Genomic DNA, 12842 nt, shown 5'->3' with positions numbered 1-12842 from the left:
CCCCTTGCTGTCACCCTGATGGCACGTGGCAGGAGAGCTGTCCCTGCCCGGGACATGGCCAGACATCATCCCATGCTTGCCTGGTGTCACTCCTGTTCTCCATCCACTGGCTGCACCCCACTGCCATGGCACGTTGGGGACACGTGGGGTCCTGAACCCCAGCAGTGCCACCTCTGCCCTTTTCCACCTGCTGGCTGTGCTGGGGGCCCTGGCACTGCCCCTTCCTGGAGCATGGGGACCCAGAACCACGCAGGAGGAGCCCAGGGCCCTGTCCCCAGCCAGAGCAGCACCCACCAGTGCCCTGCTCCTCCTCCACGATGCCCCTCCTGTGGTTCTGGGCTCCCAGCAGCTGCTCTGCCCCGCCAGCTCGGGTGCCTGTGCCAGGGGAGGAGCCCCCAGGGCACAGCACTGGACACTGGCCCTGCAGCCGGCGTGCCAAAAGCATTCCCAGAGAGATGGAAGGGATGATCCCCTCCTTCAGGGGCTGGCTGGGAGCAGGGGGACATCCACGGAGGAAGGAAGCAAGGCCCAAGCCCCCAGAGGGGCTCTGGTGCTGGGGGGAGGCAGGGGAGCAGGGACATGGGCTGTGGGACAGACAGCCACGGGTTTGGTCACCCAGCACTGCGGACCCAAAGGTGCTGGGCTGAGCACAGAGCTGCTGGCACCTCTGCAGGGAGGGCTGGGGTGGGCCCTGCCCACACTCCTCCCAGCACCCACTGCTGAGTCTTTGGGGAGAAATGGAGATAGGGGAGGAGGTGCATTAGCACTCAGTGATAGCTCTTATCCATTCCTTGAAGGCTTTAATTTCTCGCACATTTCTTGCACATAATTTCTCTCCCAGGTAATTAAAGGTTCAAGGCAGGACTCACATGTAATTTCTGCACCATCTGCCCTGGGGCACACCAGGTTTGTTCTTCTGGGAACGTCTCAGCTGGGGCTGTTTTATGGCAGGTGACACCAAGTGGCAGAATTGTGCATGAGCTCTGTGCAGGGCTGGGTGCTGACCACGGCTGATGGAACCCTCTGGCTGCAGCCCTGCCCCAGCACAGGGAATATCCAAGCACCAGGACTGCCCAGGAGGCACAAGGTCCCTGCCAGCCCCAGGGAGGCACAGGCTGGGGTCCCTGCTCAGCCCTGAGGGGGTTCCTGGCATTGGGCTTTTGCAAGAGCTCATAAACCACATGGAAAACAGATGCAGAAAATGAGCCCTGAGGAAGAACTGCAAGTTGGGCCCCTGTTAACCCAGACCAGCTGCCTGGGCTCTTGTCCTTGCACCCTGGTGTGGAGTCAGGCAGGGAAAGCCATGCAGGCAGCAGGGCACAACTGGAAAAACAGCAGCAGGGTTTGTGTGTGTGTGTGTGAGGAAAGGGTCAGGCAGGAAAAGCCAAACCTGGCATGAGCCACAGAGCACGAGGCCAAGCAGGAGCTTCTTGAGCTCAGCTCTCCGCCCACAGCAGAGCAACATCCGAGGTTTCCTAACAACTCTGTCAACCTCAATTTCAACCGTCCTACGATCCCAATGCCAAATTTTTTCACGCATTTGGCCAGGAGAGCAAACACTCCCAGCACAGCAGCCCAGCAGGGCAGGTCACGTCTCCCCCACCCACAGGCAGGGCTTGCCCCGGGCCAGGATTGCCAGCAAACAGGACCAGGATGTGCAGCCCAGCAGGAGCAAAGGGTCTTTAATAGACCTGGAGCTCTCAGGGTGCTGCACACAGCCCATGGCATTGCTGTGCCCCTGTCCCCTGCCAGGCGGTGTCCTTGCTGCAGAGCCACATGCTCGGGGGGACAGAGCATGAGCCAGGCTGTGCTCAGGGCCAGGGAACGTCTGTGATGGCTGGACCAGGTTTCTGAGCCATCAGCAGGGCAGACGGGCAGGATGAGGGGTGGCAGCATCCTGATCCCCCACTGCTGCACCCCAGATCCGGACAGGATGGGCAGGACAGCCCTGCCCAGGCTGAATCCCTTTGTGGGGCCCCGGCCCTGCGGTCCCCAGCGGGTCCCAGAAGCAGTCTCGGGCCGGGCTGAGGGCTCAGCTCTCGAAGGCGGCGGTGACCCCGCAGCACAGGCACAGCCGGCAGCAGCCGCGCCGGGGCAGCAGCGCCGGGGGCACCGGCTCTTGGCACAGCCCCGCCGGCTGCTGGGTCACGGGCGGCTCCTTGCCCGGGCCCTTGGCGGGCAGCGCGGCCGGGCTCCTGCCGGCGCCCCGCGGCTGCTCCCGGTCAGCCTTGACGGCCAGGAAGGTGGCCAGGTCCAGGTCCAGCATGGTGACCCCTCCGCGCGGCGTGGGCGTGTTCTGGCGGCACTGCGGGCACGGGATCCAGCGCTGCTCGTTGCTGACCGCGTCCAGGCGCCTCAGGCACGCCTGGCAGAAGGTGTGCCCGCAGTAGAGGCGCCGCGGCAGCCGCACGCCCAGGTCGTAGGAGGAGTAGCAGATGATGCACTCGACGCGCTGGCTGCCCCGGCTGGGGGTGCGCGAGTGCGCCCCGACGCTCGGCCCCGAGCCCTCCGCCCGGGGGCTGCCACCGGCCTGCGACATGCTGGGGAGGGGGAGAGCAGCCGTCAGGGCACGGCCGGGGAGCGGCACAGCGGTGGGATGCCAGCTCCGAGTGCCCCCACACGTGGGGAGGTGGGAGCAGCAGGATCCCCGCCCAGCACCCTGCCCGCTGCCTGCCGTCCCTGCCAGCCCTGCCCGGCAGAGCGGGATGCTGCCACTGCAGTGGCACTGCCACTACATCCGGGAGCTCTGCGGGGAACGGGGCTGGCCGGATCTCAGCAGCCTGCTCAGGGTGCAGCCTGGGGCTGGGGGAGCAGGGGGGGAGCAGGAGTGAGGTGGCTGGCTGGGCTGGGGAGCAGCACTTGGAGACCGGGCAGTGGCACAGCCCCGGGCTGTGCTGGCACAGGGGGTGGCAACAAGGCTCGTTGGGAGGGGTCTGAGGGGACCCAGCCTCATCTCAGGTGGGGTCTGGTACACACCAAAATGTTTGTAAACTTTTCCTGGAGCCCACCAACCCTCTGTTCCTTCTCCTCGGGTGACCTCAAGTGTGTTGGTGCACACGGGTACCCCTCTCTCCCCTCCTCCCAGTTCCCCCATCCCTACCTGTCCTGAGATGCCTCCCAGGGCCTCGGGGTTGGTGGCAGAAGGGCTGTGCTGTGCCGGGGGCTGTGGCAGTCCCGTGGGGAGCATCGGGGGGCTGAGCTGCCAGCCAGGTCCCTGTGGCTGCCCGTGGCCGTGGTAGTGGGCAGGGGCTCACCTTTCAGGGACAGCTGCTATTGGATCTGCTGCAGGGAAGCCAAGCCCGGGAGATTGGGTTACAAGCACCTGGGTAACAACGACCTCTGAAATCTAAGCCCAGGAATGGTCATTAACCATCAGCCTGTGCTTCACTGACAGAAGGAACCGTCCCTGAGAGGCCAAGGAGCTCTGCGTCCACCCTGGGCAGAGAACTTGGATGTCGTCTGGACCTGGGCAGCAGCAACGCAGTCATCCACGTCCTGGGCCACCCTTCAGGGCCAAGAACATCTGGGCAGACGTCGGCCAGCAGAGACCCCCTGGCACTGCAGCATCCCCAGGTGCTCCGGGCTGTGGGCACAGCTGTGACAGGAGCGGGGGCACGGTGGGGTGGCAGGGCTGGCACTGCTGCAGGGACACCGGGGCTCTGGCAGTGCCCACGCGTGGGGTGTGGAGCCTGGGGGTGACTGTGGCCTGCCCTGCCCTCCATGTGGGGCTGCAGGCTCTGGGGGCTCTGTTACCAATGCTCAGCGTCAGGCTGGGGATACCCCAGCACCCCACGGGGACACCCGCAAGGTGCAGGACCCAGGGGAGGTGACAATGCCAGGGAGATGCCAGACTGTCCCCACAGCTGCCCAGGCTCCAGCAGCAGAGTCCCAGCCTTGGCATGGAGGGGCTGCAGACTGAAGAGGGAGCGTGGTAGGGGGACAGGTCCTGAGCTCAGGATCCTTGGGGACGAGAGCCCATCCTGGGGGACGAGAGCCCGTCCTGGAGGCAGGGCAGGAGGGCCAGGGCAGGCAGGACAGGCAGGGCAGGCAGGAGCGTTCCCGCGGGCAGCAGCTCCCACTGCCGGCGGGAGCGGGCACGCAGACAGGCAGCGCCGCCGCCTCACCAGCAGCCCTCGGGCACGTTCCCAGCGCTGCTCAGAGGAAGAATTGGGCATTTTGGAAATGAAGATCCCCACGGGGTCACTGCAGAAGGGCTCAGCTCCTGACGCTGGTGCCTGCGGGCGAGGAAGCAGCTCCGGGAGCAGGGCACCCCTGGGCACACATCCCGACCCAGGAGGGACCCAGCCCTGCCACGGGCTGGGTGTGCCATGGGTGCCCAGGCAGGGGGTGGCACCCCATGGCAGGGTTTTGTCTTCCCATTGCCAGATCAGTGGCAAACACAGGCGGTGGGGCCAGTTTGGGACCGGGCTGTGCCAGGGAAATTGGTTCTGGTCAAACCCATTGGAACAAAGGCTGTGTGTCCTGGGTGGATCAGGATCCAGCTGTGTGGGATTCCAGCTGTGCCCTGGTGTGCTGGGGTAGCACCGTGCCTGCCTGTGCTGGGTGCAGCCCCTGGGTGCTGGCAGCCAGGGCAGAGCTGGCTCCCGGCAGGCTCAGTGTGCTCCTCCAGGGCCGTGCAGGGCTGGGGCTGTGCCAGGCTGTCCTTCTGCCACCCAACACACAGCGCTGGCCTGGCTCAGCTGCCACAGGGACAGCAATGCTGCAGTCCCATGGGGGCTCTGCCAGAAAACTTCTGTGGGTGAGAGGGCTGGGCTTGGCTCTGTGCACAGCCAGGGGTGCCCTGGCACTGCTCAGAGGCAGTGACCCCTTGGCTGCCTCTCCTGCTCCACACACACACCCACACACCCACACACAGCCCCAGGCGTCCTGCCTGCCCTCCTTCCCCCTCCAGCCCCTGCCCATCAGCCCTCATGTCCCTTCCTGATGCCAGCAGAGCTCTGTCCCATTGAGGGGCTGTGCCCAGCTGCCCTTGGCCATTTCTGCCCCTTGCTGGACACCCCAGCTCAGCACAGGCAGGGTTTGGGGCAGGGGAGCTGTTGGAGACAGGGACTGTGCATCTGCCACCCTGACACCAAGGGCACCACCAGCCCTGCCAAAAGCCCACCTGGATCCAGGAACAGGGAATCACAGAACCATTAGGGTTGGAAATTATATTTTAAATCATCAAGTCAAATATCAACCCAGCAGTACCACGTTCACCACTAACCTATGTCCCCAAGTGCCACATCGACTCATGTTTTGAACACTCCCAGGGATGGTGACTCCACCACGGCCCTGGGCAGCCCGTGCCAGGGCTTTACAGCCCTTTCAGTGAAACGTTTGTTCCCAATATCCAACATATCCCCTGGCACAACCTGAGGCCGTTTCCTCTTGTCCTGTCACTTGTTACTCGGGAAAAGGGACCAGCCTACACCTCCCGACAGCTCCTTGCAGGGAGCTGTGTGGAGCAATGAGGTGTCCCTGCAGGGAAGGCAGGTCTGCAATCAGCAGACACACATGGATGGCAAACGTGTTTCCCTGTTCCCAGGATCATCCGCGGGCTGCAGGGACCTTCGGCCCCGCGACAGGGAGCGGCACCCTCGGGGAGAGCAAAGGTCCCATGGGGATGAGCCAGAGCCCTGCACCGCCACCCACGCTCCAGAGGCAGGAGGTGGCACTCACCCAGCACAACCCTGGGCACCCGTGGGCACCTTGGGAGGGTGGGCACAGCCGGGGAGCGCCCATGGGACTCTGCGGCAGTGCCCGGCTCATCAGAGCCCTGCCCGGTGTGGGGCCGCAGCTCCCCTGCCCTGCTCACCCCCCTGCGGCTGCGGCTGAATCACTGCCCGCCGCTCCCGCCGCGTGTGCCATCGCCCCGGGGCCGGGCAGAGCCGAGGGCAGCGGTGACACACGGCACATGTGCCACCTGCCCTGCCCTGCCCTGCCCTGCCCTGCCCTGCCCTGCCCCGCCGAGCCCCCGGCCCGCTCGTACCGGCCGCTGTGGCCCCGGGCCATGCCCAGGCACCGCACACCTTGGGGACACTTTTCTGCCCCGGGCTGTACCCAGGCACTGCACACTTTGGGGACACTTTTCTGTCCCGGGCCATGCCCAGGCACTGCACACTTTGGGGACACTTTTCTGTCCCGGGCTGTACCCAGGCACTGCACACCCTGGGGACACTTTTCTGCCCCGGGCTGTACCCAGGCACTGCACACTTTGGGGACACTTCTGTCCCGGGCCATGCCCAGGCACTGCACACCCTGGGGACACTTTTCTGTCCTGGGCCGTGCCCAGGCACCGCACACCCTGGGGACACTTTTCTGTCCTGGGCCATGCCCAGGCACCGCACACCCTGGGGACACTTTTCTGTCCCGGGCAGCCCCGCCCGCGGGCTCGGCCGTGTCCCCTGCCCGCCACACGCACGGGGCAGGGCTGGTGACACCAACGCAAACACGGGGTGGATCTGCCCGTCCCCAGTGCGCCCTGGGCAGGGAGAACAAGGGAGCTCCTTGTGCAGGGCGGGCACCGTGTGGCTGTGTCCCTGCCAGCCCCAGTCCCACCGCCCTGGCACATGTGCCAGGCAGGGGAGGCAAAGCTCTGCCAGGCCACAGCCACCCCAGCCCAGAATATCCCAGAATGGGGGTGGGATTGCAAGGGTGAGGGGCTCCCAGGCCGTGGCAGGCTCCTGGGATGGCTCCCAGGCACTTGGGGCTTCCCATGGCATCTGTGTGCTGGCACCCCAACACTGCTGGCACCCAGTGCTCCTGGGCCTCAGTGCAGCTGGGCTCCAAGCAGAGGGGGATTCCAAGCCATGGTGGGTTCCCATTGCTGAGGGACTCCCAGGGAGTCACAGCCAGCCTGGGCAGTGTCCTGGAGCCCATCCAGCTGCCCAGCCAGGAACTTCATTTGCCAGGCCCTTCCTCAGCCTCTCCCAAAGACTCACGAAGTCTTTCCAGACAGGACAGTCATCCAGCTTGGCAGGGCTGAGCACTGCCAGTGTCCCAGACAGGCAGGAGCAGCCTGTATTGGGAACGCCTGGGGACTGCTGGATGCAGGTTGGCACTGCTGGACCCAGGCTGGCACTGCTGGATGCAGGCTGGCACTGCCAGACCCAGGCTGGCACTGCTGGATGCAGGCTGGCACTGCTGGAAACGGGCTGGCACTGCTGGACCCGGGCTGGCAGTGGGGCACCAGGGAGCAACCAGAGCTCAGTGTGAGCTGCTGCTGCCATGAGTCAGCAGGGCAACAGTTAAGCCTGGTTTGGAGGCTTTAGAGCTGCCCTTACACACCCACCAGGGAAAGCAAGAAATGACACGGGAATCCCAGAAAAGCCTGGGTGGAGGGAAGAGGCACACCTTGGCAGGGCAGGAGAGGACTGTAATTTTATTTGCGGCAGCCTGAAGTCATCTGCAAACACAGGCACTCCTCCCAAGGCCGGTCCCACCGAGCAGGCAGCCCTGCAGCAGCCAGGGAGCAGAGCAGCCCCAGGGAGGGACGGCAGCACAACAGCGGGCTTGTTCCAGGGCCATGGCAGCAGCCCCAGCCCAGAGCCCAGCCTGGAGGAGCTCCAGCACAGGGGAGAGCCAGCAGCTCCTCCCCCCTTCCTCCAAGCCCTGGGAGCTGCCAAAGGCCAATGCCGGGCCTCTGCCTCCCCAGCAAGGTGCCCGAGGGCAGCCCCACCGCTGGACCCGTCTCTGGATGCAGATGGGACAAGAGGGTGTGCCCAGCACCCCACAAGCCTGGCAGGAGGAACAGAATGGGGCTGGGGATTTCCTGGCACAGAGATGTTAATGCCCACGTGCATGCTGTGCCATCAGGTGCTGCCCTGGAGCACGGCCCAGCACTCTGCCATGCTTTGGCTGTTTGTTTTTCCCGTTTCCATCGCTCTGCCCCATGGGCAGCGTGGTGAGGAGGAGCAGGATCCAGATGTAGTTTGGGGCAGAGGCCAGCAGCCCCCCTGTGATGCTGTGGGAGGGGGCATGCTCATTTCTGGGCAGGTGGGTCCCTGTGCCAGCTGGAGGCTTGTCCCTGGCTCCTCTGCTCCAGGACAGTGATGATGATGATGATGATGATGTCCTCCTCTGCCATGCACACAGGGCTGCCAGCATCCAAACCCAGCCTCGAGCACTGGGCACTGCCTGCCCCTTGCCAGGTTGGAGTTCCCAGCACAGGGACACTGGCAGGGGCTCAGTGCAGGATCACAGGCTCAGTGCTGCCCCTTCTCCAGTGCAGTCACTTCTTGGTGACACCTGTCCTGGCACACATCGTCCTTATGGCCCACCTGGCAGGTGCCCATCGCCATCTGGCACATCTGGCTGCAGAGTTCACAAGTAAAAAGCAACGTCAGTCCAGGCAGTGCCAGCTCTGCCAGGGGTGCCCAGGCCAGCAGCCATGTCCCTGTGGGGTCACCTGGCCCCATGCCATGGTCACACATCCTGTGTGTGCAGGGAGGGCCCTTAGGAGATGACACAGCAGCACTTTGGGCACCAGGAGCAGCACCTGCAGCAGCCACATCTCCTGGAAGCCTCCTGCTCCTGGCCCTTGGGTGCCTTGTCCAGGCTCACGGTGTAGAAGGAGGCAGACGAGTCCCCATTGTGCATCCTCAGGCTGCCGTAGGGGTTGTAGGGACGGGACCAGGACTTGTCTGTGGAGATGTCTGGGCTGTTGCAGCCATTGGCGAGCTCTGTGTGCCCCCCGGTGCCGTAGGAGGGCACGGCCGCGGGGTTGGCGATGACGGTGGGCTCGTCCCTCAGGTAGCGAGTGATGAAGCTCTGCTGGAACTGCTCCCGCGGGATGTTGACGCTGGCGTAGGGGTTCTGCACGGTGACTCCCCGATCCATGTCCCTGCCCCTTGTCAGGCACTGCCCACCCCTGCGGGACAGAGCCCCTGTCACCCCCGGCAGCCCCCCCGGACCCCCTGGTTTGGGTTAGAGCAGAGCTGCGCTCCCCCTCCCTGCCCCCCAAGGGACCCCCACAAGGCACACGAGGAGCCACCAGAGCCGGGAGGGGAGGCAGGAGCGGGGGCAGGGGGTGAGCAGGGCACGGGGGGCAGGAGGGGAGGCTGAGTGGGGCACAGATGCAGGTGGGGCAGTGGGGTGGGGATCTCGAGAGACACAGTGCAGGACGGAAGAAGCGGGGAGAGGAGCGGGAGGAGAGGGGGTGCAGGGGAGTGGAAAGGCAGAGGGGAGAGGGGACAGGGCAGGGACAGCTGGGGAGGGAAGATGGGACAGGACAGGGAATGTCGGGAGGGGGGTTGGGGACGGGGCAGCGGTGGGAGCTGGGGAATCGGGGCGGGAGGCGCCGAGCAAGGAGGAGGGCAGGCAGGGGAAGGGGCGCAGGGGAGCGGGCAGGGCACGGGCACGGGCACGGGCACGGTGGGGCAGCGATCCCCGGGACTCACCGAGCGCGGCTGCGGCCGCTGCGGGGCCGCTCTGCCCCGGCTGCGCTTCCTCCTGCACGGCCCGCCCCGAGCGGCGCCGCCCCGAGCCACAGACAGACAGACGGACCGGCCTGCAGACAGACAGACAGACCGGCCCCGAGAGAGCGGGGCAGGGACAGCCCACAGCCAGCACCCGCCCCCCGGCCAGCCCCAACACAGCCACCGGCCCAGCCCATGGGCACCGGCGCAGGGCAGGGCACAGGGAACTGGGCAGGGGGCAGTGGGCACAGGGAACTGGACAATGGGCACAGGGGACTGGGCAGGGGGCACAGGGAACTGGACAGGGGGCACAGGGAACTGGACAGAGGCACAGGGAACTGGGTAGTGGGCACAGGGAACTGGGCAGGGGGCAGTGGGCACAGGGAACTGGACAATGGGCACAGGGAACTGGGTAGTGGGCACAGGGAACTGAGTGCTCGGCAGTGGGCACAGGGAACTGGACAGAAGCACAGGGAACTGGGTAGTGGGCAGTGGGCACAGGGAACTGGGAACTGGGCACTGGGCACAGGGAACTGAGTGCTCGGCAGTGGGCACAGGGAACTGGACAATGGGCACAAGGAACTGAGCACTGGGCACAGGGAACTGGACAGAGGCACAGGGAACTGGACAGAGGCACAGGGAACTGGGTAGTGGGCAGTGGGCACAGGGAACTGGGAACTGGGCAGTGGGCACAGGGAACTGAGTGCTCGGCAGTGGGCACTGGGCACTGGGCACAGGGAACTGAGCAGTGGGCACAGGGAACTGGGCAGTGGGCACAGGGAACTGGGCACTGGGAACTGGACAGTGGGCACAGGGAACTTGGCACAGGGAACTGGACAGGGGGCACAGGGAACTGGGCACCTGACAGTGGGCACAGAGAAATGGGCGCTGGGCAGTGGGCATGGACACTGCTCAGGAGGCACTGGTACCACAGATGGACAGGGACACTTGGCACTGGACAGGGGTATTGGGCACCGGGCAAGGCCACCAGTACCGAGGCACCAAACCAGCACCACCCACTGGTACCAGGAACTGGGCACCAGCAGTGGGTACCAGCACCGGCATTGGCACCAGCACCACACAGTGCACAGAGAGACCACACAGAGCGGGCAGTGCCACCATGCACTGTCACCACCACCAGAACTGGCACTCACACTGGTACAGCCAGCAGTGCCACCCCCAGGCACCAGCAGCACTGTGTGCCACGCACCGGGCACTGAGCTCTGCACACTGGCACCAGCACTGGCACCACTCTGGTTTGGGCAGTGAGCAGGGACTGGCATGGGGACACTGCACTCCGCAGGTCTGTGGGCACCTGCAAACCCCGAGCACCAGGCACTGGGCAGAGGGCACGGTGCCCATGTCCTGAGCACCGGGCAGGGCACAGCAGCTCTGCACCCTCTGCAGCTCCCAGCCCCCTGCCAGGCTCTGCCTGCCCCCATGGGCACCCAGGGTCCCACAGCCCCTGCCAGGCTCTGAGACCCAGTGCCAGGGCTGGGGTCTCATCCCTGCAGCACAGCTTGGCTGGGGGTGGCCTTGTGCCCCCAACAGGGCCTTTTCCAGGGTGGCTTCGGGGCTTTCCAGGGCACCGTGGGCTGGTGACACCCACGAGGACGGATGGAGTGAGGATGTGGCTGTGCCAGGGCAAGGAGAGGGTGTCTGGCACCCGTGCCAGTCCGTGGCACCAGAAGTGCTGCAGTAGAAAAGATGCAGACATTCAGCAGCCTCCACCCTGCCCCATCCATGGCCCCCACAGTGCCTTGTGCAGAGCCTCAGCCCCTTCCCACCAGCAGTTCTGGGCACGGCCTGCCCCTCCCTGTGCCCAGGGGTGATGGCACAGCATCCTCCTGGCCAGGCCAAGGACAAACACCTCAACCTGCAGCTGAAGCTGCTGGCAGCGAATTCCATTTCCCACACGCTTTGCAAAGGGAAAAGCCACTTCCTTCTGGCCATCCCTCTGAGAGCAGAGAATATTCCCCGAGGAGTCGGGGCTGCCCAGGCCAGGCCCTTGGAACCCACGGAACAAACAGGAGAGCTCCAGATGGGAGCCTGCCTGCCCTGGCAGCACTGCCCAATGCCCATCCCTGCCAATGCCCATCCCTGCCAATGCCCATCCCTGCCCAATGCCTATCCCTGCCTGATGCCCATCCCTGCCCAATGCCCAGCTCCTGCCCAATGCCCATCCCTGCCCGATGCCCATCCCTGCCCGATGCCCATCGCTGCCCAATACCCATCCCTGCCCAATGCCTATCCCTGCCCAATGCCTATCCCTGCCCAATGCCCATCCCTGCCCAATGCCCATCCCTGCCCGATGCCCATCCCTGCCCGATGCCCATCCCTGCCCAATGCCCATCCCTGCCCAATGCCTATCCCTGCCTGATGCCCATCCCTGCCCAATGCCCAGCTCCTGCCCAATGCCCATCCCTGCCCAATGCCCATCCCTGCCCGATGCCTATCCCTGCCTGATGCCCATCTCCTGCCCAATGCCCATCCCTGCCCAATGCCTATCCCTGCCTGATGCCCATCCCTGCCCAATGCCCAGCTCCTGCCCAATGCCCATCCCTGCCCAATGCCCAGCTCTGCCCAATGCCCATCCCTGCCCAATGCCCATTCCTGCCCAATGCCCATCCCTGCCCGATGCCCATCCCTGCCCAATGCCCAGCTCCTGCCCAATGCCCATCACTACCTAATGCCCAGCTCCTGCCCAATGCCCAGCTCTGCCCAATGCCCATCCCTGCCCAATGCCCATCCCTGCCCGATGCCCAGCTCCTGCCCAATGCCCATCCCTGCCCAATGCCCATCCCTGCCCAATGCCCAGCTCCTGCCCAATGCCCATCCTGCCCAATGCCCATCCCTGCCCAATGCCCAGCTCCTGCCCAGTGCCCATCCTGCCCAATGCCCATCCCTGCCCGATGCCCATCCCTGCCCAATGCCCAGCCCTGCCCAATGCCCATCCCTGCCCAATGCCCAGCTCTGCCCAATGCCTATCCCTGCCCGATGCCCATCCCTGCCCAATGCCCAGCTCCTGCCCAATGCCCATCCCTGCCCAATGCCCATCCCTGCCCGATGCCCATCCCTGCCCAATGCCCAGCTCCTGCCCAATGCCCATCACTACCTAATGCCCAGCTCCTGCCCAATGCCCAGCTCTGCCCAATGCCCATCCCTGCCCAATGCCCATCCCTGCCCGATGCCCAGCTCCTGCCCAATGCCCATCCCTGCCCAATGCCCATCCCTGCCCAATGCCCAGCTCCTGCCCAATGCCCATCCTGCCCAATGCCCATCCCTGCCCAATGCCCAGCTCCTGCCCAGTGCCCATCCTGCCCAATGCCCATCCCTGCCCGATGCCCATCCCTGCCCAATGCCCAGCCCTGCCCAATGCCCATCCCTGCCCAATGCCCAGCTCTGCCCAATGCCTATCCCTGC

The 12842-nt window shown here is 65.2% G+C and overlaps 2 protein-coding genes across 2 annotated transcripts; both read right to left on the bottom strand.

Moving 5' to 3' along the window:
* Positions 1 to 2032: 2032 nt before the first annotated feature.
* On the bottom strand, positions 2033 to 2539 carry LOC134428346 (RING finger protein 224-like). Its single transcript, XM_063175029.1, has one exon. It carries the CDS (start codon positions 2537 to 2539, stop codon positions 2033 to 2035), a length of 507 nt encoding a protein of 168 aa, XP_063031099.1.
* Positions 2540 to 7357: 4818 nt separating this feature from the next.
* On the bottom strand, positions 7358 to 9453 carry CYSRT1 (cysteine rich tail 1). The gene is made up of 2 exons (XM_063174398.1): positions 9402 to 9453; positions 7358 to 8872 (listed from the first exon to the last, which is right to left on the bottom strand). Exon 2 carries the CDS (start codon positions 8839 to 8841, stop codon positions 8458 to 8460), a length of 384 nt encoding a protein of 127 aa, XP_063030468.1. The 5' UTR covers positions 8842 to 8872; positions 9402 to 9453; the 3' UTR covers positions 7358 to 8457.
* Positions 9454 to 12842: the final 3389 nt, after the last annotated feature.

Source organism: Melospiza melodia, chromosome 22, assembly GCF_035770615.1.
Source record: "Melospiza melodia melodia isolate bMelMel2 chromosome 22, bMelMel2.pri, whole genome shotgun sequence".
Lineage (NCBI taxonomy): Eukaryota > Metazoa > Chordata > Aves > Passeriformes > Passerellidae > Melospiza > Melospiza melodia.
The sequence above is the reverse complement of the archived record's forward strand: the minus strand, read 5'-3'. Positions and strand labels throughout refer to the sequence as shown.